The sequence below is a fragment of the Symphalangus syndactylus genome, chromosome 18 (assembly GCF_028878055.3).
Source record: "Symphalangus syndactylus isolate Jambi chromosome 18, NHGRI_mSymSyn1-v2.1_pri, whole genome shotgun sequence".
NCBI classification, from domain to species: domain Eukaryota; kingdom Metazoa; phylum Chordata; class Mammalia; order Primates; family Hylobatidae; genus Symphalangus; species Symphalangus syndactylus.
The window spans coordinates 102,566,465-102,588,872 of record NC_072440.2 but is presented as its reverse complement, the minus strand read 5'-3'; the positions used below and the strand labels follow the sequence as shown (position 1 = coordinate 102,588,872).

The window sequence follows — 22,408 nt, the reverse complement described above, 5'->3', positions numbered from 1 at the left end:
AGGGTGACCTCAGTTACCTAATCCAATAGGACTGGTTTGGAAATAGATTTCTGTTGCCTAAGCTCCCAGCCTGTGGTGTTGTATTATGGCAGCCTGAGCAGATGAATGCAGATGGTGAGCAGCTCTTCCCCTGAGCCACACTGCCGAGGCTGCCCTGCTCAGAAACCTTTGGTGTTGCTGCCCTGTAAGACGGAATCCTAACCCTTCATCATTCGAGGCCAGCCCATTCTCAGCCTTGCCTTCACTTCCAGGACTGTCTCTCCTTGCTCTTCCATCCCCAGGCTCTTCTTCAGCTGAGCCAGTGTATTGGCTCTTTCTGGAATAGGTGCTGTGCATTTGGCCTCTGTCCAAATGTCCCCCCACTCCCCCTAGTGCCCTACTCACCCTAGTACCCCCCACTTGCTCTAGTACCCCCCACTCCCCCTAGTGCCCTACTCCCTCTAGTACTCCCCGCTCCCCCAGTAGCCCCCACTCCCCCAGTACCCCTCACTTCCTCTAGTACCCCTGACTCCCCCAGTATCCCCCACTCCCCCTAGTGCTCTACTCCCTCTAGTCCCCCTGCTCCCTCTAGTACCCCCGCTTCTCCTAGTACCCCCCACTCCTCCTAGTACCCCACTCCCCTTAGTGCCCCCACTCCCCCAGTGCCCCCCACTCCTCCTAGTACCCCCCACTCCCTCTAGTACCGCCACTCCTCCTAGTACCCCCCACTCCTTCTAGTGCCCCTCACTCCCCCTAGTACCTCCCATTCCCCCTAGTACCCCCAACTCCTCCTAGTACCCCCACTCCCCCAGTGCCCCCCACTCCTCCTAGTACCTCCATTCCCTCTAGTACCCCTGACTCCCCCAGTACCTCCCACTCCCCCTAGTGCCCCCACTTCCTCTATTACTCCCCACTCCTAGTGCCCCCCACTTCCTCTAGTACCCCCACTCCCACTCCCCCAGTCCCCACCAGGCACTTTGGAATGCCTTCTCCTGCTTTCTGCTTATTCCCCTCCTGCAGGAGCTGCCCTTGGGGGTGGGGTGTGGGAGTCCAGTGATGTCCACTCGAGAGGCTCCTTGGGACATTTGCATTAGTACCATCTCTCTGCACATACAGTGGCGCACACAGTTGTTCAGCCCAGAAACTTGTGAACACACAGCTACTACTGACCAAGCACCTATTCCATGAGGACTTTAAGAGGATACTTTGAGATATAAATAACAGAAAAAGTCAAAATGGCTTGCAGTAGTCATAGCTGACACTTACATGGCACTTATAATGTGCCAGACATGATTTGAATACTTTCTACACATTAACCCCTTAAATCCTCACAATGATCTCATAAACCAGATACGGTTATTATCACTATCCCCATTTCACAGATGAGGAAACTGAGAAGAGAGAGAAAATAAACAAGCCAAAAGTCCTTGGTGGTAGTGGTGGTGGATTGAGCAGTCAAGCTCCAGAGCCTTTGCCCCTGACCCCTACTATCCTGTGTCTCTAACCTTGGGACAGCGTTCTCTCACTTAATGAGATGTCTCAAGGTGGGGACATCCCAAGGGAAATTAATTCAACCGCTCAAGACTGTCACCAAGGACTTGGCTTCTTTTCGTCTCGACACTCTGCCATCATTAGCCTCTTGGTTTTTATGTTGGGTATTATTCCTTTATGTCACAATATGGCTGCAGCAGTCCTAAGTATCGTGTTCTCACCCAACCACACCCAAAGGTCAGAAAGAGAGAAAGCCCCTTCTTTATGGCTCATTTTTTAAGAGTAAGGGAAACTTTCCCCAAATTCACCCAGAGACTTCCCCTCGTGTCCTGTTAGTCAGAACGAAGTTACACGCCCATTCATAAACTAATCACCGGGTCACCATGACTGGCTTAGACCAATCAAGACACTGTACTAGGCTCCGAGGGAGTCCTGCTTCTCCTGAAGCATGTGGCTGCCTGAAACCCTGAATAAAACGGGTGTCTGGCTTGCTGGTGAGGGAGAGGAACTGGAAGGGTTGCGGGCCTGTCACACACCATCGCTATTTCTGGCTCTCACATCAGCCTTGTGAGATCAGGACTTTTATCGTTTTATGAATAAGGAAACCAAGACTCAAAGGCAACGAGGTGCTTGGCCAAGGTCATCAGCTGGTGAGTGAGAGAGTCCGCATGCTCAGCCCATCCCTAGGAGTCTGGCAAGGCTGGAAATTGGTCTTTCTTTTCCCATCCTAGACGGATTGCGTTGGAAAGATTCACGCTCCTGTCAGCTGGCTCTTGCTGTCCCTTCCTGACGGCTGCAACTCTGAGAACAGTTTAACTTCAGAAACCCTGACATGGTGGCTCCTCTCCCTGCCAGGCATCAGGAGGCCCCAGAGGAGCAGCAGAGGCAAGACTCGCTGTCCAGACTCCCTTCTGGGGAGATTGCGGTCAGGGAGCCCAGGCTGACCCTCGTGTTCTCATGCCTCGGTCCTGTTGATAAGAGGGAAGTCTGTGCTGGGCTCCTATCTACAAAGCCCTTGGGGGAGTGTGTCCCACACGCCGCTTCTGCAGACCCAGCTCATCCTGTTTCCGGTTTTTTTTCTTTTTTTTTTTTTGATACGGAGTCTCGCTCTGTCATGATCCGCCCGCCTCGGCCTCCCAAAGTGCTGGGATTACAGGCGTGAGCTACCGCGCCCGGCCCTGTTTCTGGTTTCCAGTTCTCTTAGGACGTCAGTGCCTTTGATCCTCTGAGCCCCCGGAAGGGCTCAGCCCTCTCCCATCTGCCTTCCTCCTAGAGGTGTGGCGCCTGCCCTTCCGCCAGCGCAAGGGAGGGGAGTGACTTGGCGCCCAAGTCCCGTTTCCTGTCCCCTCTCCCTTGCCTGTGCTCAGAGCCAGGGACTCTGCTATTTGTAGGCCCTGCGGGCTCTGTCTGGGGTCTTTCCCCAGGTGAGGGTGTGCGACCGGGAAGGAGAGGCAGCCTGGCGTTCTTTCTGGATGCCGGCCAGGCCTGCGCTATTTGCCTGGAGAGGCCATCGGCACCACTGAGAAGGTCCCTGGAACTCGCTGCTCAGACACATATGTGGCAGCCAGTCAGGAGCTACGTTCTTCTTTGCTGGAAACAAGCAAGGATAGACTGATTTTCCTCTCCCTCTGTTGTGTATTTTTCACTCCTGTCTCTCCACCCACTCACCCACCCATCCATCCATTCATCCACTCATCCATCCACCCACCCATCCACTCATCCATCCACCCACCCATCCATCCATCCACCCATCCACCCACCCATCCCTCCACCCATCTATCCATTCAACCATCCACCCATCCATCCATCCATCCATCTATCCATCCATCCGTCCACCCATCCACCCACCCATCTACCCATCCATTCACCCATCCACCCATCCACCCATCCATCCATCCACCCACCCACCCATCCATCCATCCACCCATCCATCCACCCATCCATCCATCCATCCACCCATCCATCCACCCACCCACCCGTCCATCCATCCACCCACCCACCAATCCATCCATCCATCCACTCATCCATCCACCCATCCACCCACCCACCCACCCATCCATCCATCCACCCACCCACCAATCCATCCATCCATCCACTCATCCATCCACCCATCCACCCACCCACCCATCCACCCATCCATCCATCCACCCACCCAACCATCCACCCATCCACCCATCCACCCATCTATCCATCCACCCACCTGTCACATAGCGTGGCAGATACAACAACGACTCACATGTGGTTCCTGCCCCTACACCCTCAACACTCATACCCTAGTGGGGGACTCCTACAACCAACGAATGCAGAAGATTTTAGCTCCCTGATGGCCATTTGTATTTGAAGTTGGGGGGTGGGGGGCTGCACAAACATTCACAACTTAATAGAGGTCTCTCTGGCATTGTGCCAAAGTGAAGCTGAGGAAGAGTTAAATTTTTATGTTTTTTGGTTGTTCAGCCTCTGTAGAGAGTCTCAAAAATTCTCGATGCCAACTATATTTCAAGTTGTCATGGCAAGCTATAGGGAAAAGTTCTCAATTAGCAATAATCATGCCTCAGGCAAACCTCATTGGCTATAGTACTGCTACTGCAGAAAGCTAAGGAGTTATTTTTAAGCAAGGGCGCTGCCTTCCCAGCATGTCTGAAACTTCTCCAGGGTGAGTCAGATCACCCCTGTTCTTGGGGACCTCTTACACCAGCTACTGGTCGCCAGGTCTAGGGAAAGTTAGTGACCTCAGCCCTGGAAGGGGAGCCTCAAAGTCACTGGTGAGCCTCAAAAGAGGCTGGCAGGGTTGCCTGCCCGGACCCATCTGCTACAGTTATAATGGGGAGTGTCCTTGGGTAATGAACTGCTATGTAGAGCTCCTGATTAAGCACTAATTAATTATTAATGCACTGTGTCATAATTTTGCCTGGCCCTTTCTATGCCAAAGAATTGTATCCCGAAATTCTGTTTGTGATCCCGCATTTTCTGATTTGTGGCCCTGGTGGCCCCTTTTCAAGCTCACCTGTCTCTGCAGTGGCCAGATGGATCACTGAGGGTACATGCACCACGAGGTCATTGTCCACTGTTAGTAGGTGGCATGAATGATGACTCATGGCTGTAACATGTGTGAACAACAACCAATACACTGGCTGGGGTCAGCCACACTTGGAATTCTGGCTGTAATGCTACTGTGGTTTGGATGTTTGTCTCCTGAAACCTCATGTTGAAATTTGATCCCTGATGTTGGAGGTGGGGGCTTATGGGAGGTGTTTGGGTCATGGGGACAAATCCCTCATGAAGGTCTTGGTACTGTCCTTGTCCTTGTTATAATGAGTAGGTTCTTGCTCTATTAGTTCCCTCAAAAGCTGGTTGTTTAAAGAGCCTGGAACCTCCCTCTCCTCTCTCTGGCTTTCCCTCTCCCCATGTGATTCTTACACATACCGGCTTCCCTTTGCCTTCTGCCATGAGAGGAAGCAGCCTGAATTTGTCACCAGAGGCAGACACTGGCACCATGCTTGTTGTAGAGTCTGCAGAACCATGAGCCAAAGAAACCTCTTTTCTTTATAAGTTACCCAGGCTCAGATATATCCTTTATGGCAATGAAAATGGACTAAGGCAAATGTACTCACGTTGGTGTTACCCCAATCATGTTGCTTAACCCTTTGAGCCCTTCTCATCCATACAGGAAGAAGAAGAGTAGCACCTGCCTCATGTGTTTAACCAGAAAGAGGACCTCAGGCTCCAGTGATGGATCAAGACATGTCTTCTCCCGAGGTTTCCTTTGCTGTACTTCACTTGGGGCCATCTCAGGAACCAGTGTGAGGTCACTGGAGATGCCACTTGGGGGAGGCATTCAGCTGTGCCTCTGGCCCGCACCTGCGCTTGGTTTATGGGTGGGGTCAGTTGTTGGGACTATTTTAGTTACAGGTTCCAGAAATCCATCTTCAAGCTGCAAAGGGGAATCCTTGTAAGGATTTGGGGGTATCTCCCAGAATCTGAGGGTAAGAACTGAGCCGGCTTTCAGGAGCAATGGGAACTCATGGTTTGGCTCCACCTGTGTCTCATCCTGGCTTCTCTTTGTGAATCTGCATTTTTCTTTTCCTGGAGATGAGATTTTCCTCCTTCTCTGTCCATGTGGCATGACATGTAGTCACCACTGCTCTCGAAATTTAGCTTCTCATAATCCCAACGCTTTGGGAGGCTGAGGCAGGTGGATCACCTGACTTCAGGAGTTCAAGACCAGCCTGGCCAACATGGTGAAACCCTGTCTCTACTAAAAATACAAAAAATTAGCCGGGCATGGTGGCAGGTGCCTGTAGTCCCAGCTACTCGGGAGGCTGAGGCAGGAGAATGGCATGAACCCCGGGGGGCGGAGCCTGCAGTGAGCCGAGATCGCACCACTGCACTCCAGTTTGGGCGACAGCGAGACTCTGTCTCAAAAAAAAAAAAAAAAAAAAAAAAAGATGGAGTCATACTGGAATAGGGCAGGCCCTAACGCCAAAAAAGATTGATGTCATATGAAGAGGAGAAGAGACACAGACACCACACACAGAGAGAGAGCCACACAGGGAGGCAGGGACTGAAGTGAGGCACCTGCAAACCAGGGAATGCCAGCAGCTGCTGATGACACCAGAAGTTACAAAAGTTAGGAAGGGTCCTCCCCTGGAGCCTTCAGCAGGATCAAGGCCCTGTCGACATTTGTATATTCGATTTCTAGCCTCCAGTGTGTGAGGGGACAGGTTTGTGCTGTTCTAAGCCATTCAGTTTGTGGTTCTTCCTCACAGCAGCCACAGGGAATCTCCTTTGGGTTGGGGAGTTTTATGCTTTTCAATACTTGCAGCATAAAACGCCCCAAAGTTCTTAGTTTATTCCTGCATAGAGATGAAGAGCACAGGCTCCAGAGTTACCTGTGTCTGAATAAAAACCTTAGCTTTGCTATTTATTAGTTATATTCCCTTGGGCAGGTAAAGTAACCTCTTTGTGCCTCAGTTTCCATGTCGGTAAAATGAGGTGAATAATCCTACCCAGGTAATGGAGGTGTAAATCAGCTACTGCATCAAAGGGCTTGACAAGGCGCCTGGCATGTGACAAGGCCTCAGTGTAAAACAGTTGCTCTCATCACATCCCTCAGCAGGTCGGATGATGGTGGGGGTGGCCAGTTCAGGGGCTGTGGGCTCCCTTTCTGGGTGGGCAGGCTGAGAGGGGTCATCTGCAGGGACCTGGCTTTGTTGGGGGCTGCCTGGGAACCGTGAACTTCCCGCAGGAAGAACTCTTCTCCTGGGGCAGGCTGCTGTAGGAGGGGTCCTCTGGCACTGGGACACGAACTGAAGCCGGTCTGGATCTGCTCAGGGACTCGGCAGAGATGCAGCCCCCAGCCACCCCGCTACTGGTCTAGTGGGGGACGTGTTTACCTCCAGGCCCTTTGCCCCGCGATTCTCTGCCCGACAGAGGATTGGCCCCAGTCCAAGCCTTGCCCTGTACTTATGACCATTTTAAACACATCTGCAGATGCTGTCATATTCAATAAAATATATCCCTGGAAAGGCAATGTGAAATTTATAGTGGCTTTTCGTTCTTGCACATTTTCTCAATTACGGATACCAAAAGCCTACTCATAATCGTGTGAGGCTTTGTAATAAAATGGTTTCATAAAATGTTGAGAAAGTGTCTGAAGAATGTTGGAAGCCTGTCCCACTGGAGGGTGACCCCTCCGCAATCCCGGCAGGAGGCTGTGCAAGCTGGAGTCCACACCTGCCACAGGAGCACCCGCCTCCAGGGGAGCCTGTCTACAGGCAGCTTTGATTTTCAGAAAGCCGACAGCTACACTGCCTGTGACCCTGCCTTTAAGCCAACGGCTACACTGCCTGCGACCCTCCCTTCCTGTCACCGCACCCCACAGTCCTGTTATCCCTCCTGGAGCGCCTGAGAACAAAGGTCTGTCTTTTCCCCACCACAGTCCTCCCCATCCCCGCCTTCTGCCGACTGCTATCTTCAAGGTCACTCCCCGGGCCACCTCAGCGGGGCCTTTAGCCCAGCTCAGCCCCTTCTGCAGGCAGCACCGTTGGCGCTAGTGGCTGCCCTGACTCTTGGTCCCCTGTGAGTGTCCTGTCTTTATTTTGCAGCAGAGGGGGAAAGGGTCCAAGGAGAAAGCCAACAGGTGTCTTCATGAATCCAGAAACATCTCTCCCTTCCCACCACCTTAGAGAAGTGGTGCCACCCCCTGTTACTGCCATCCCCTTTCCTCCCCACACCCACTGTGGGAAGCAGCACAGTGCCATGGAAAGGCCTAGAACTGGGAATCAGGGCACATTGGGTGTGCATTCCTTTTGTACCACTCACTAGCTTTGCAACCCTGGCAACTTCCTTGACCTCTGACTTCAGTTTCTTCATCCAAAAATGAGATTGGCAATTCCACCTCCCAGGGCTTTTATAAGGATTAGGTGCATGGTACTTAGTAGGTGCTTTGTAAATATTAGATAAGCCTTGACCTCCTGGGATCAAGCAATCCTCTCACCTCAGCCTCCAGAGTAGCTGGGACTACAGGTGCACACCATCACACCCACCTAATTTTAAAATTTTTTATAGCGACGGGGTCTCATTCAAGTGATCCTGCCACCTTGGCCTTCCACAGTGTTGAGATTACAGGCATGAGCCGAAATTCTTGAACGGGGGCCACAGGATCATATTACAACTTCATAATATTTACTTGGAGAGAATTAAGCTGATAAGTGGCTATAACAGGTGTGAAATTCATCTTTTCCTGGCCGGAGCACCTGAAGAAGAAACCAATGATCCCAATCACCATTACTGAAGCAAATCCTATCCTCTTGTCCTATCTTCACCTGGAGGCCTCTAGCATCCTTCAAAGACACTTCTCCGCAGTTCCTTCCAGAAGTCTCTGCAGATGCCTGCCTGTGCTTGGCCATGCTGGAGTGACCACGTGGATCATGACCCAGCTCTTCTTCTAGGTGCTCAGCGCCGCTGGGGGTGGGCGTGGGGCAGTGAGGAATTGGAGGCTGATGCATTACCTATGGATCCATAATGAGTGCCCCAAAACCTAGCGGCTTACAACAGCTTTATGATCTTACACAGTTTCTGAGGGTCGGAAGCCCAGCCTAGCTGGGTGCTTCTGGCTCGGGCTCTCCTGGGAGGCTGCAGTCAAGTCGTTGGCTAGATCTGCGTCATTGAAATCCCGGAAGGCCGGAGGATCCATTTCTAAGATTGGGAACTCCCATGGCTGGTGGCTGGTGTCCTCAGTTCCAGGATGGCTGTTCGCTAGGGCCCCCAAGGAGACCCCAGCCACCTCCAGACTCCACATAGGTATCTCCAGGGCAGTTGACTCCCCAGAGTAAGTGATTTGGGAGTGAGCAAATGACAGTGCCACCAAAACAGAAGCTGCTGTGTCCTTTATAACCTAACCTCAGCAGTGACATCCCATCACTGTAGCTGTATTTACTGAGTTGAGTCCACACTCCAGGAGTAGGCTCTGAAGGCCAGGAAATGGGATCACTGGGTGCCCCTCTGGAGCCTGGCTCCCACGGCTGTGAAGCATAGAATCCAAGCAGAGAGGCCTGGCCACTCTTAAGTGACATTTCCCTCAGTCTGGGCAGCCCGAGGAGTTGTCGTCTACTCTGAGCAGGGGTGGGAGAGCCATCTGCTCCCAAGCTTTTCCTGGGGCAGTGCCAGATAATCCAGGCAACCCCCCTTCTCTATAGTTTTTCCTGGTAGCCATTACATTCCTCCTCTTTGATCTAGAAATCGCCCTACTGTTGCCATTACCATGAGCTTTCCAAACAAACAAACTCAAATTAATAATCAGCACAGCTCTTGTACTAATTACCATTTTAGTCCTAGGCCTAGTCCTAGGTCCTTGGTGCTGAACTCCCACCTGGGGAGGCTCAGCCAGTTACCCAAAAGACCCATCCTCATGTTAACGTGCTGCCCCCCGGTCTCAGGGGTTCCAGAAGGCAGAGTGCTCCTCCTGTGACCCACAAGGCAAACCTCCTGTCATGGCATCAGTACCAGGCTACATAGTTTGGGAGGCCCAGTGCCAAATGGAATGTGTGGCCCCTTGTTCAAAAATTATTAGGAATTTTGGCAGGGCTCAGTGGCTCATGCCTGTAATCTCAGTGTTTTGGGAGGCTAAGGTGGGAGGATCATTTGAGTCCAGGAGTTTGAGACCAGCCTGGGCAATGTAGTGAGTGAGACTCCATTTCTACAAAAAATTTAAAAATTAGCTGGGTGTGTTGGCATGCACCTGTAGCCCCAGCTACTTGGGAGGCTGAGGAGGGAGGGTTGCTTGAGCTGGGGAGGTGGAGGCTGCAGTGAGCCATGACTGCACCACTGCACTCCAGCCTGGGTGACAGCAAGACCCCATCTCAAAAAATAAAAAAAAATTTTTTAACATGATGACATTAAACCAATTACAGGAGCCTTGGAAGTGTGGGGCTCTACGCAACTTTGCAGGTCACACGGCCATGAAGCTGGCCCTGCACAGCATAGCATGCAGCAGGTCTGTTGGAGTGAAAGGTGTCATAGTGGGTTTGTGTCTGTATCCCAGGGCCTGACACTGGGATGTCCCCCAACTTGGCCAAGGCTGCTCATGCCCCCCGCCCTGGTGAAGATGTGGCTGATGGTCACAGCATCTTCACAGACCCCTCCCCTACCCCCATAGAGTCAATTCACTTCACTTCAAGCATCACGAGAGTCTGAAATGTTTATGAAGTTGCCTGTTAGTTCTTAGTTTTAAACGTGGCCCCTTATTCTACAACTCAGATAGAAGTCACATCAGGCTTGAGGATAAACCCTGCCTACTTAATTTCAATTCTCACAGACTCCTCAGCTTTTCAGAAATATATTTTATGTATGTACGTATGTATGTACAGAGACAGGGTCTCACTTTGTTGCCAGCTGGAGTGCAGTGTGATCACAGCTCACTGCAACCTTGAATTCTTGGGCTTAAGTGATCCTCCCACCTCAGGTTCCCAAAGTGCTGGGATTAAGGGCATGAGCCACTGTCTTTCAACATATAGTAGCTGGTTTATTTCATAATTGCTATGTTTTGAATGTGTCCCCCAGAAGTTAGGGCTTTAGAAACCTAATCCCTTTGCCCTCTTGAATGGATTAATGGATTCATGAGGGCTTTGCCTTTATGAATGGATCAATGTCACTATCACAGGAGTAGGTTCATTATCACAGGAGTGGGTTCATTATCACAGGAGTGATTTTGTTATAAAATGGAGCTCTCTCTGGCTATCTTGCTCTTGCTCTTGCTCTGTCACCATGTCCTTTGCTGGGATGCATCATCATGCAGCACAAAGGCCCTTGCCAAGGGCTGGTGCCATGCTCTTGGACTTCCCAGCCTCCAGAATGGTGAGCTAAATAATCTTTCTTCAAAAAAATAAATTACCCAGTCCGTGATATTCTGTTATAGCAACAGAATACAGATTAAGACAGTAATTCTATGTATTATTTTATTTGATTCATTATTGGCAGTCACCAAACTACCAAAGGGGTCCATGGCACAAAAAGGATAAGACTGTCAGGAAGAGATGACCTGGCAAATGCAGATGTGGAAATGGAATAGGCTTGGAGCAAATGCAAGGTTTAATAGCTCTTTCAGGGTTTTATGCTCCTTGTCCCTATTAATTTAGTAAATGGCTTTGTCACGGGTGTGTTATTGTTTGCTTTTCTTTATGGCATCCCTCATGTCTGGGCTAAGCAGGTGACTAAGCACTTGGAGCTTGATAGGCTGAAGATGGGGCATCCCCAGGCTCTCTGTTCTTGGAGAAACAGCTGCAGAGGGTTCCTTGAATATGTGTTGGGATCTAATTTTACTAGGAGGGAAAAAAAACCTGTGAAACTGTATATGCAAATGTGAAAGAACAGAGGGGAGGTTATCTCCCTTGGGTGTTCCCTTCTCGTCCTAGTCATTTGTTGAGCATTTACATACATCGCCCCCATTTAATTCTCATAGAGTCTGGGAAGTAGTTTTCTATTCCTACTTAACAGAGGAGGAAATGTTACATGAGATATTTCAAGACTTACTCCAGGTAAAGCTGTTTGCAAATGGTAGAGCTAGAACTTGGCCGTCCCAAAGCCCCTGTCATGCTGTTCTCACTGCCTCTGTGCCCAGCCTATGCAGGGCAGGGAGAAGAACACCAGAGTGGCCTTAGGCAACTCATCGGTGTCTGGAGAATCAAACAAGGCAATATACACCTGATGAAAGGAGCCTCAGAAATTCAAAGCAAGTGATTGCTTTCATCTAGGGTGGTCCAAGAAGTCTTTCTTGAGCTGGATCATGACAGATTCAGACACAGAAAGGTGAAGAGAAAGCTGTGGGGTTGATCATGGGGGGTAGGGGCAGCAAGGGGATGGGTAAGGACAGATCAAAGGAGGTAGAGGGAATCAGTAAGAGAGGAGGCTGGTGGCCTGGGATGGATGAACGCAAGCTTGATTGCCAAGTTGAGCAGTTTATACTTATTTCAGTAGGATATTGGGGAGCCACGAAAGTTTCTTCAGAGGGGAAGCCATACAATAAAGCTTCACTTTAAGAAATGAATTGGGAGTTGGAAGATGGTTTAGGGGGCGGCAGGCCTGGAGACTGGGCAACTTGTTAGGAAGTTATTGCAACTGCTTGGGTGAGAAATGCTGAGGACCTGAAATAAGGTGATGGAGGGGAGACAGGAAGGTCAGCAGGAGCTGGACGCCTGATTGCATGGCAGGGCACGGGTGGCTGGGGGGACCCAGCGGGGCATGTGGACAAGAGAGAAGTCATGGGAGGCTGAGAGGACCAGCTATATGGCTTTTAGCATTGGAGTGGCCATGGGGAGTTTTAGCTAATTCATCCTGCAGGTTCCCATAGGTTCTGCAAGGGAAGCCCAACTGGCCTGTGATAGATACCTGTCTGGAGCCCAAGCTCTCCAAGCTGTCTCCTGGTTTCCAGGAGAGATCAGCCCTTGCCCCAGGCCTGCTACATTGGCTTTCGCTTTTCCCACAGTTTGGCCCCAGAAGTGGTGGGAGCAGATGCTTTGACCACAGACTGGAGCCATGAAGCCAGTTGTGGTGGCATGGAATGAACGGCCTCAGACCTGGGGAAGTATTGCACCTGTTCATAGAAGATGATCAAAGGAGCGGCAGGTGCATTTTGTTCCTCCTTTGCAAATGGCCAATCACACTGAGTTTTCCATGAAAGAAAGGGCCAGGGAGAGTAATTACTGCAGCTCTCAGACTCCGGAGCCCAACTATTAGAGTTGGGCCCAAATCTCAGCTCTGCCGGGTACTTGCTGTGAGACTTTGGGCAAGTTACTTAATCTCTCTGTCCATCAGTTGCTTCATCTGTAAAATGGGAATAATACTGGTACACACCTCCATGGACTACAAAGGATAGGTGAGTTAAAACACAGAATGCTAATCGTGCCTGGTATGTAGTTGGTGCTTAATAAATAAATGTTGAATGAATTAGTTTTTTAGAATGAAACATCCCAAGGAGAAAAATCAGAGGTGATTTTTTTTTCTCTTTTGCAAGTGAAATGGAAAAATCTAGATAAGAAAGGGCCTAGCTTTGTTCTGGCCACTTCACAATAGCCCATTTGAGTTGGGGGAGAGGGGAGTTACTGGAGGGAGTACCCTAAAAACTCATGAAAAATGATTTCCTTTCTCTGCTTGTTGAAATTCTCCCTTCAAGGCCCAGTTTAAGCGTCACCTCCTCAGAGGAGCTCTCCTTGGTTTCCACTCTTCCTCACCACTGTCAGACTCATGGCTTCCTCCTCTATTCTCTCCAGTGTTCAGCATGTAGGTTGATGGTAGCACTCACTAGTTCTGTTTTGTTTTACCTGTACTCAAGTTCATGGCTGTCTCCTCTCTGTGCTGGAGCTTTGGGTTGGACGGGTCTGGGAAGTCCCACCTACAGCTGACAAGCTGGGCTGGGCTCCAGGCCATCACAGGTCCCCCATCAGCTGCTCTCTCAACCCTGGCCTTGTGCCTTCAGACCAAATGTGGCCAATGCGTTGAACTAGCAGCACTTTTAGGATCCAATCACAAAGCAACTCCTTCCTCTGTCCTGATTTAGTCAGGGGAATCACCTCTTCCCTGGCCACTGCTGCAAACTCAGGCAATCCTATAACTTTTCTGGTTGCTCTTAGTTAATAAAAACTGTCTCACTGCAGGAAGGTTAAATGTCCCATCCTGAATTTGAGTTAAAATGAAGGCTTCTTGCCTCTGCCGTCTTGAGCTTGCTGCAGGCAGGGAGCCTGCAGCTGGGAAGGGGCTTGGCTTTTCCCTCCTTCCTCACCCAGCTCACTGTCCACATGCTACTCAGACTTCCCGGCATTTGACCCAGCGGACCACTCCTGCTCCTGCTCCTGCAAGTCTGTGAGGCCCACTGGCCTGGTTTCCACTCTTTCTGAGGCTGTGACATTGGACCTGTCTCTTTGACTCTTCTCTGTCCACACTCTGTCCCTGGAAAGCTGCACCCCCGCAACATTCCCATTTCTCCCTTCAACCCAGATCCTCCCTGAGCTCCAGACTCTAGTTTCCAACGTTGGTTTCCCGTGTTCAACCTGACAGCGGCCGTTGGCTCCAAGGCTTCCTGAATTCAGTAACTGCCCCACTTAATTGCTGAGATGAGAAACCCCTGGTGGTGCTTGTTTTCTCTCTTTCGCTCCAAATCCACGCGCAATCTAGCCCTAAGTTCTCAACGCTCTGCAGCAGTGGTTCTCAGCCCAGAGGGGCTGTGGCCCCCAGGGGACATCTGGCAATGTCTGAAGATGTGTTTTATTGTCATAATTGGGGGGTGGGTGGTGCTATGGGTGTCTAGTGGATTGAGGCCAGGGACGCTTCTAAACACCCTACAGGGCACAGGCCAAACCCCACAACGAAGTGTCTTCCAGTCCGAAATGTCAGTAGCAGCACCCCAAGAAACCCCGCTCTGCAGCCAGAATATTCACCCTGTACCCTACACTCCTCCTGCCTCCACTGCCGTGGCCCAGCCAGAGCCACATCTCCTCTGGCCTGAGTGACTGCAATGGCCTCTTCCACTCTTGCCCTCCAGCAGACTGGTTTCCACCAAGCAGCCAGCAGCGCCTTTCTCTTTTTCCTTCTTTTTTCTTTTCTTTTCTTTTTTTTTTTTTTTTTTGAGACGGAGTCTTGCTCTGTCACCCAGGCTGGAGAGCGGTCGTGTGATCTTGGCTCACTGCAACCTCCGCCTCCTGGGTTCAAGTGGTTCTCCTGCCTCAGCCTCTTGAGTAGCTGGGATTACAGGCGCAGGCCACCACGCCCAGCTAATTTTTTTTTTTGTATTTTTAGTAGAGATGGGGGTTTTACCACGTTGGTCAGGCTGGTCTCGAACTCCTGACCTCAAGATCCGCCCGCCTTGGCCTCCCAAAGTGCTGAGATTACAGGCATGAGCCACGGCGCCCGGCCAGCAGTGCCTTTCTAAAGCAGAAGATCCTGCGCTTCCCCAGCCTAAAACCTTCCGGTGGCTTTCCATGGCTCTTAGAACCGAACTCATCCCTGGCCAGCAAGGCTCCGGACAGTCCCTGCTGCCCATCAGCCTCCAGTCTCATTCTTGGTCACAGCTGCCCTGGCCGCTCTCTTGTCCCTTGCTGGGGGATTTTGCTCTTGCCATCCCATGGGCTTAGCATGCTCCTCTCAGACCTCAATGCACCTCCTCATCTCTCAGGTCTCTGCTCCCACAACCCAACCTCAGGAAGCTGGGGGTGCGGTGGGCGGGCTGTGGCCCAGGGCGGGTTTGGGGCTGTGCTTTGTGACTCAGCGCTGGTTCACTTCTCTGCACTGGGGTGTGGTGGGGGTGATTCTGCTTTTAGTCAAAGCAGCTACAAAACTCCGAGAGCAAGTCAGCCATTTTCTACATCTGGAAGCTGGCCGGGCTCCTTCTCGGATTTATCGCAGGCGGGCAGCCACTGACCCCTCCCTTTGCTATTGGAGGTGAGGAGAAGGAAGGGGACACGGGCCCTGGGAACTCGCCCCTGCTGAGTTACTCTACTTTTGGCAGCCTGCTCCTGGTCCAGCATTGCAGGTTCTCCGCTGTCGGGGCAGACCCCAGGCTCAGAAGCCTCATCAGCTCAGGGCTCTACTCCTGCCTGGAACCGACCCACAGACCTTCCCTTCCCTCCCTTGGCTCAGGACACAGGCCAGGGCAAAAGTAAGGGGCACAAGTGGGGCGAAAGCCTGTGGAGGTGCCTGCTTGGTGCAGGCTCAGGTAGAGGCTCTTGACATGACACTTCCCCTTCAACTGACTCATCACTCCCAACTTCCAGGCCCATTATGTGTCATGCCCATTATGCAGAGAAGTAAACTGAATTGCTGAGAGTTCATTAACGGGACAAAGCCTCGCAGGGGAACAGATCCAGTCGCAGAGCTCAGGCCCGAATGACTCCTCAGCTGCTGGCACACCACGTGTGCAAGAACGGACACACACACACACACACACACACAGCCTGCCTGTGCTGCTGAGGAGTGCGATAAGGACCAAGACCAAGAGAAAAAGTAGCCAAGGGGAGAGGGAAAGGCCTTTGTTGGGACAGTCCTGGTGGCAAAGGACATTTTTTTTTTTTATTAATTTTTTTTGCATACAAAAACAATAAACATTTTCTAAAAATACATACAAACAAAAAGATGCGTATCAAACGTATTAGGAAGGTTGCACATGGGAAGTCGGGGAATAGAAATGGGGGGTGGGAGTTAAAATAAATGAGAGAGGGACTTTATATGGATCAGTGATAATAACTCAATCCTCTATTTGACAAAGAAGAGGGAGAAGGAAGAGGAAGAAAAAGAAAGTGGGATAAAGGATCAGAAAGGGAGGAAAATAGAAAAAATTAGAGTATGACTCCAGGGTAGACCTGTTTTGTTGTCACTGAGTTGGTTGGTTGGTTTGTCTGTTGTATTCTTCATGTTTCGCCAAGTTGGCCAGACTGGTCTCGAACTCCTAGCCCGAAGTGATCAACCCGCCTCGCCCCCCAGAGTGCCGGGACCACAGGCGTGAGCCACCACGTCCAGCCCCCACATTGCTTCTGGCCTCCGTGGTAGACCTCCCAGACTCAGCGGCCAGGCAGAGGAGCTCCTCACTTCTACCCAGACACGGGGCGGCCGGGCAGAGGAGCTCCTCACTTCCCAGACGGGGCGGCCAGGCAGAGACGATCCTCACTTCTTCCCAGACAATAGGTGGCCGGGCAGAGGCGCTCCTCACTTCCCAGACGATGGGTGGCCGGGCAGAGGCGCTCCTCACTTCTTCCCGGACGGGGTGGCCAGGCAGAGGCGCTCCTCACTTCCCAGACGGGGCGGCCGGGCAGAGGCGCTCCTCACTTCCCAGACGATGGGTGGCCGGGCAGAGGCACTCCTCACTTCCCAGATGGGGCAGCCGGGCAGAGGCGCTCCTCACTTTCCAGACGATGGGTGGCCAGGCAGAGGCGCTCCTCACCTCCCAGACGATGGGTGGCCGGGCAGAGGCGCTCCTCACCTCCCAGACGATGGGTGGCCGGGCAGAGGCGCTCCTCACCTCCCAGACGATGGGTGGCCGGGCAGAGGCGCTCCTCACCTCCCAGATGGGGCAGCCGGGCAGAGGCGCTCCTCACTTCTTCCCGGACGGGGCGGCCGGACATAGGCGCTCCTCACTTCTTCCCGACGGGGCAGCTGGGCAGAGGTGCTCCTCACTTCTTCCCGGACGGGGCGGCCGGGCACAGTCGCTCCTCACTTCTTCCCGGACGGGGCGGCCGGGCAGAGGCGCTCCTCACTTCTTCCCGGACGGGGCGGCCGGGCAGAGGCGCTCCTCACTTCTTCCCGGACGGGGCGGCCGGGCAGAGGCGCTCCTCACTTCTTCCCGGACGGGGCGGCCGGGCAGAGGCGCTCCTCACTTCTTCCCGGACGGTGCGGCCGGGCAGAGGCGCTCCTCACTTCTTCCCGGACGGTGCGGCCGGGCAGAGGCGCTCCTCACTTCTTCCCGGACGGGGCGGCCGGGCAGAGGCGCTCCTCACTTCTTCCCAGACGGGGCGGCCGGGCAGAGGCGCTCCTCACTTCCCAGATGGGGCGGCCGGGCAGAGGCGCTCCTCACTTCCCAGACGGGGTGGCCGGGCAGAGGCGCTCCTCACTTCCCAGATGGTGGGTGGCCGGGCAGAGGCGCTCCTCACTTCCCAGACGATGGGTGGCCGGGTAGAGGCGCTCCTCACTTCTTCCCGGACGGGGCGCCCGGGCAGAGGCGCTCCTCACTTCTTCCCGGACGGGGCGGCCGGGCAGAGGCGCTCCTCACTTCTTCCCGGACGGGGCGGCCGGGCAGAGGCGCTCCTCACCTCCCAGACGATGGGAGGCGGGGCAGAGGCGCTCCTCACTTCCCAGACGATGGGTGGCCGGGCAGAGGCGCTCCTCACTTCCCAGACGGGGTGGCCGGGCAGAGGCGCTCCTCACTTCCCAGACGGTGGGTGGCCGGGCAGAGGCGCTCCTCACTTCCCAGACGGGGCGGCCGGGCAGAGGCGCTCCTCACTTCCCAGACGGGGAGGCCGGGCAGAGGCGCTCCCCACCTCCCAGATGGGGCGGCGGCCGGGCAGGGGCTGCAATCCCAGCACCCTGGTAGGCCAAGGCAGGCGGCTGGGGGGCAGAGGCTGCCGCGAGGCCAGACCACGCCACCGCACTCCAGCCCGGGCAACACCGAGCACTGGGTGAGCGAGACTCCGTCTGTAGTCCCAGTACCTCGGGAGGCTGAGGCGGGCAGAGCACTCGGCGTCAGGAGCTGGCGACCAGCGTGGCCAAGATGGCGAACGCGTGCCTGCAGCGAAAGGAGAAAAGGCAGGCAGCGGTCGCGCGCGCCGGCAGTCACAGGCAGTCCGCGGCGCCGGCAGCAGGAAGCGGAGTAGATTGTAGCCTGGGCCAGAGAGGGAAAGAGAAAGGAAGGAAGGAAGGAAGGAAGGAAGGAAGGAAGGAAGGAAGGAAGGAAGGAAGGGGCAAAGGACATTTTGGCTGAGAAACCCCTTAAGTTAGATTTGACCCCATGACTTGGGGTGGGGGGCACAAGCTTATCACAGAGCCATCAACTCCCCTGCTCTAGGTCTGGTTAATCCATGCAGGGACACAGCCCTGTGTGCTAAGAGGAAAGCTGGCCTTGTGTATGGGGCGGGACGGGCACCCAAGGGCCCCGTGGCCCTCCCTTTTCTTCCCCAGGTGGCTGCCCCACCCCAGAGGCGCTCCTGCCACCTGCCCCTCCAAGGGGGATGCCTCCAGCCACTTGTCCACAGCCTCGGGAGTCCCCACAGCAGAGGCAGCCATGGGAGGGTGAATTCCGAGGAGATTCGGAGTTCTGAGGAGATTCGGATCCTCTTCAGGGATGAGGGAGCTGGGCTGGAGGGGCTCTGTGGGGAGCGGGGGGACTTCGCTGGGGGACTCTGCTCCTGCTGATAGAAGAGAAGAGGAGCACGCCTTGGCTGTCTAGTGAATTGAGACTGATAGAAAGGAAGCGGCCCCTGGCCAGGCTTCGAGCTGAGGGCCGGGACCCTTTGTGGCTTTTGAAGAGAGCCTGGGGCGGGGAAGCCGGCGCCTCCCTCTTCCTCCCTCAGCTGATCCCTTCGCCCTGACTGGACACCCGGTGGGGCTCAGAGTTAATGGGGTCACAGGGGATCTGCCAGCTCAGGAAAGAAGAAGGTGAGCAACAGGGACAACTTCGGTTCTCCCATTCAGGGGCGGGGTGGCCTCGGGCAGCTTACCCCATGGCTCTGTTCCTGAGCCTCCTTCCTGGGAAACCGGGCCAACACCTCCTACCTGACGGGCAGGCCGTGAGAACCAAACCTCGGAGTCACTCGCCACCAGGAAATGCAAATGAAAGCCACAGTGAGATGCCACCACACGCCCACGGCTACAGTGACAGACAATCAGTGCTGGCCGGAATGGCAGCTGCCCCCGTGACCTCCCCGCTCCTCTCTGGTGGGAACAGAAAACAGCGTAGCCCCCTTGGAAAACAGTTTGACCGTTTCTCAGAAAGTTCCACGTCACCTCCTTATACTAGATGGGAGAAGAGTGTGTGCTGAATGATTCCATTCAGATAAGTTTCTAGACAATGCACACTCATCACAGTGACAGAGGCAGATCAGAGTCTGCCTGGAGAGAGAGGGAGGGCAGGGGCAGGAGGGACGGGCGACAGAGGGTCACATGGCTTCAGAGGGCGGTTTCACAGGTGTAGACATGTCAAATTCATCAAATTGTACTGCTTCATTAAATGTCAGTTATACCTGGGTAAAGCTGTAGAAAATATCTTTCTGGAGGCAATAAAGGGCTGATTTACGCTGCAAAAAAACGCAAGGCAAGTGAGGCACCTGGCACGGGACTGTTCAGTCGATGCCGACTGCTGAGCATGTGAGCCCAGTTTCTCGCAACTTCCATTCATTCTTTCCTCCCAGAACATGGAAACGGAGCAAGGGGAGGGACGGGAGCTCTCAGCCCTGCCTGCAGGAGTGCCCAGAGACACGCATCACAGAACTGGGTCGGGGTGCTGGGGATCCAGGACAGAAGGGCCTCGCAGATGCCCGGAAAGTTTGGAGGAAGCAGCTGCAGTTTCCAGAATGTGCCAGGCTCCCTGGTGCTTCTGAGTGTCTGCAAGTGTGGCCCCCCTGCCTGAAACACCCCCACCCTCCTGCTGGTCTGGCCACCTCCCAGTCAGCCTTGTCCAGTTACGTTTTCCTGCCTCAGTTCCCCACAGAGCGAGTGTGGCCCCTCTCAGCTCTCCCAGCCCCTCAGCCTTGGGCCTCTAGTTTGGCAGCTGTCACATGAGCTACAGTCATGACTGGTCTGTCACCCATTGCAGACGGGGCTCCTGGAAGGGTGATGCTATGGCTCCCCCGGCCTCTAGCACGGGGCCCAGCACAGAATAGGAACTGAGGAAACGTTTGCAGCAAGAGGTAAAACTGCTTCACAGTATGTGTTATGAGTTGAACTGTTTCCCCCAAAAAGATATGTTGAAGTCTTATGACCTGAATTGTGTTTCTCCAAAATCCATATGTTGAAGCCCTAACCCCTGTACCTCAGGATGTGACTGCATTTGGAGAAAGAGCCTTTAAAGAAGTAGTGTAATTAAGTTAAAAATGAGGTCATGTGGGTGGGCTGTAATCCCATCTGCCTGGAGTCCTTACGAGAAGGGAAGATATGGACATAGCCATGCCTGGAGGAAAGGGCAGGTGAAGACACAGGGAGGAGACGTTCCTCCACAAGCCAAGGAGAGAAGCCTCACAAGAAAGCAGCCCTGCGGATCCCTTGGTCATGGACTTCCAGCCTCCAGAGCTGGGAGAAATGCATTTCTATTGTTTAAGCCCCTGGGTCTGCAGTACTTTGTTATGGCAGTCCTAGCAAACGAATACAAAGTCCTAACCCCCCGGTGCCTCCAAGGGACCCTTATTTGGAACTAGGCTCATTGCTGATGTGATAAGTTATGATGATGTCATACTGGAGTAGGGTGGGCCCTGATCCAATATGAATATATCCTTATAAAAAGGGGAAATTTGCACATAGACATGCACATAGGGAGACTGCCATGTGGACATGAAGGCAGAGATTAAGGTGATGCATCTAGAAGCCCAGGAATGCCAAAGGTGGCCAGAAAACCACCCAGAGCTGGGGAGGCCTGGAATAGAGTCTCTGTCACAGCCCCAGTAGGAACCATCCCTGCTCACACCTTGATCAGAGACTTTTGGCCTGCAGAACTGCAAGGCAGTGAATTTCCATTGTTTCAAGCCACCTAGTTTGTGGTACTTTGTTAGGGCAGCTCTGGCAAACTAACAGAATATGGGAGATTAAAATATCATCCCACTGCAAGTATATCCAAACAAGGGGTTCTGCTGGCGGCAGCACAAAGCTACCATGAAAACACCTAATTATGAGAAACGAGCTCCCAGACCCTCCTGCCCGTCACTCCCTGATCTTATCAACTTCTGCCCCCTCCACTCACACGGACAACTGGTTTTCATGTCTGTGTCACCCCCAAGCCAGCCACCCCCAGAACCATGCTCTGCCCACTGCTGGGCTCAGTAAATACTCTCACTTGCGGCTAAGTCACTCATCCAGAATCATACTCTGCTCCCTGAAATCCCAGACCCAGGCTGCACTGAGCCCTCCCACACGGGTACAAGAGCACATTTAGACCAAATTTCAGCAGGTCCAGGGAGGCCCTGGATGCCAAAGTTTGCACCTTCTGGTGCTTCCCGACATGCCACCCATGGCTGACTTGCATTCTCTGCCTTGGCTGGTACCTGTCCAGCTGCACACCTGACACGCCCCAGCTCTAAATAAGGAGAGGAACTAAACCCAGCACTGCCCGGTGGCAAGCTGTGGAGAAGGAATAGGAGTGGGTGGAGATGTACCTCCCTGCTCAGTGGACGTGTGGTTGGGAAACGCCATTCCCGGCCAGGAGCAGAAGCTGGGCTGGGGTGAGCTGAACTCTCGGCCAAGACTCCTTGACCTTTAGGGAGTAGTGCCTGAGATGCTGCACAGCCAACAAGCTGCTGGGCCAGGGACACTTGCAGAACCAGGATTGGCCTACTTTAGCCCCCTGCCCAGGGCTTGAATCCCCTCTACAGTCTCCCTGCTGAGGGGACACCACTGTGTTTGAACACAGATGTGGGACAGCTGGCATCTTTCCTGCCTGGACCTGAGAATGGCTGGCCAAGGCTGGGGCTTGGGGCAGCTCATTCCCTTCCAAACTTGCCCATATCCGTGCAGTGGGCCACAGTTCCTGTCTGGGAGCCCCTGACTCCTGCAGGTCCTCCTCAGCAGCCTTCCTCATGGTTCTATGTAAAATTTCACCCCCACCCCTTTTTCCTGCCATATTTCTTTTCTTGTCACTTTCCACCCTCTAAGTCCTGTTTGTGTATTTAACTGATAGCTTTTGGTCACCGTCCGTCTCCTCCCATAGAGAGGCCACCCTGGGAGGGAGGGTTTATTTGAGGGCTCGTGGTTGCTACAG

The 22,408-nt window shown here is 53.3% G+C and overlaps 1 protein-coding gene and 1 non-coding gene across 2 annotated transcripts; one reads left to right on the top strand and one right to left on the bottom strand.

Moving 5' to 3' along the window:
* Positions 1-3,924: 3,924 nt before the first annotated feature.
* Positions 3,925-4,065, bottom strand: LOC129468764 (U4 spliceosomal RNA). The gene has a single exon (XR_008652825.1). It is a non-coding gene; the product is annotated as a U4 spliceosomal RNA (small nuclear RNA).
* An 11,047-nt stretch (positions 4,066-15,112) lies between these two features.
* Positions 15,113-20,947, top strand: LOC129467557 (uncharacterized). The gene is made up of 3 exons (XM_063622381.1): positions 15,113-15,399; positions 18,625-18,735; positions 19,854-20,947. Exons 1-3 carry the CDS (start codon positions 15,113-15,115, stop codon positions 20,221-20,223), a joined length of 768 nt encoding a protein of 255 aa, XP_063478451.1. The 3' UTR covers positions 20,224-20,947.
* Positions 20,948-22,408: the final 1,461 nt, after the last annotated feature.

Bases quoted from the DNA above. Each gene is read 5' to 3' on its own strand.
- LOC129467557 (XM_063622381.1), top strand. From the start codon at position 15,113: ATGCACCTCCTCATCTCTCAGGTCTCTGCTCCCACAACCCAACCTCAG. The intron at 15,400-18,624 runs GTGAGGAGAAGG...TTTCTTCCCCAG, and splicing joins CCCTCCCTTTGCTATTGGAG to GTGGCTGCCCCACCCCAGAG. The intron at 18,736-19,853 runs GTGAATTCCGAG...CTTTCCTCCCAG, and splicing joins GCAGAGGCAGCCATGGGAGG to AACATGGAAACGGAGCAAGG.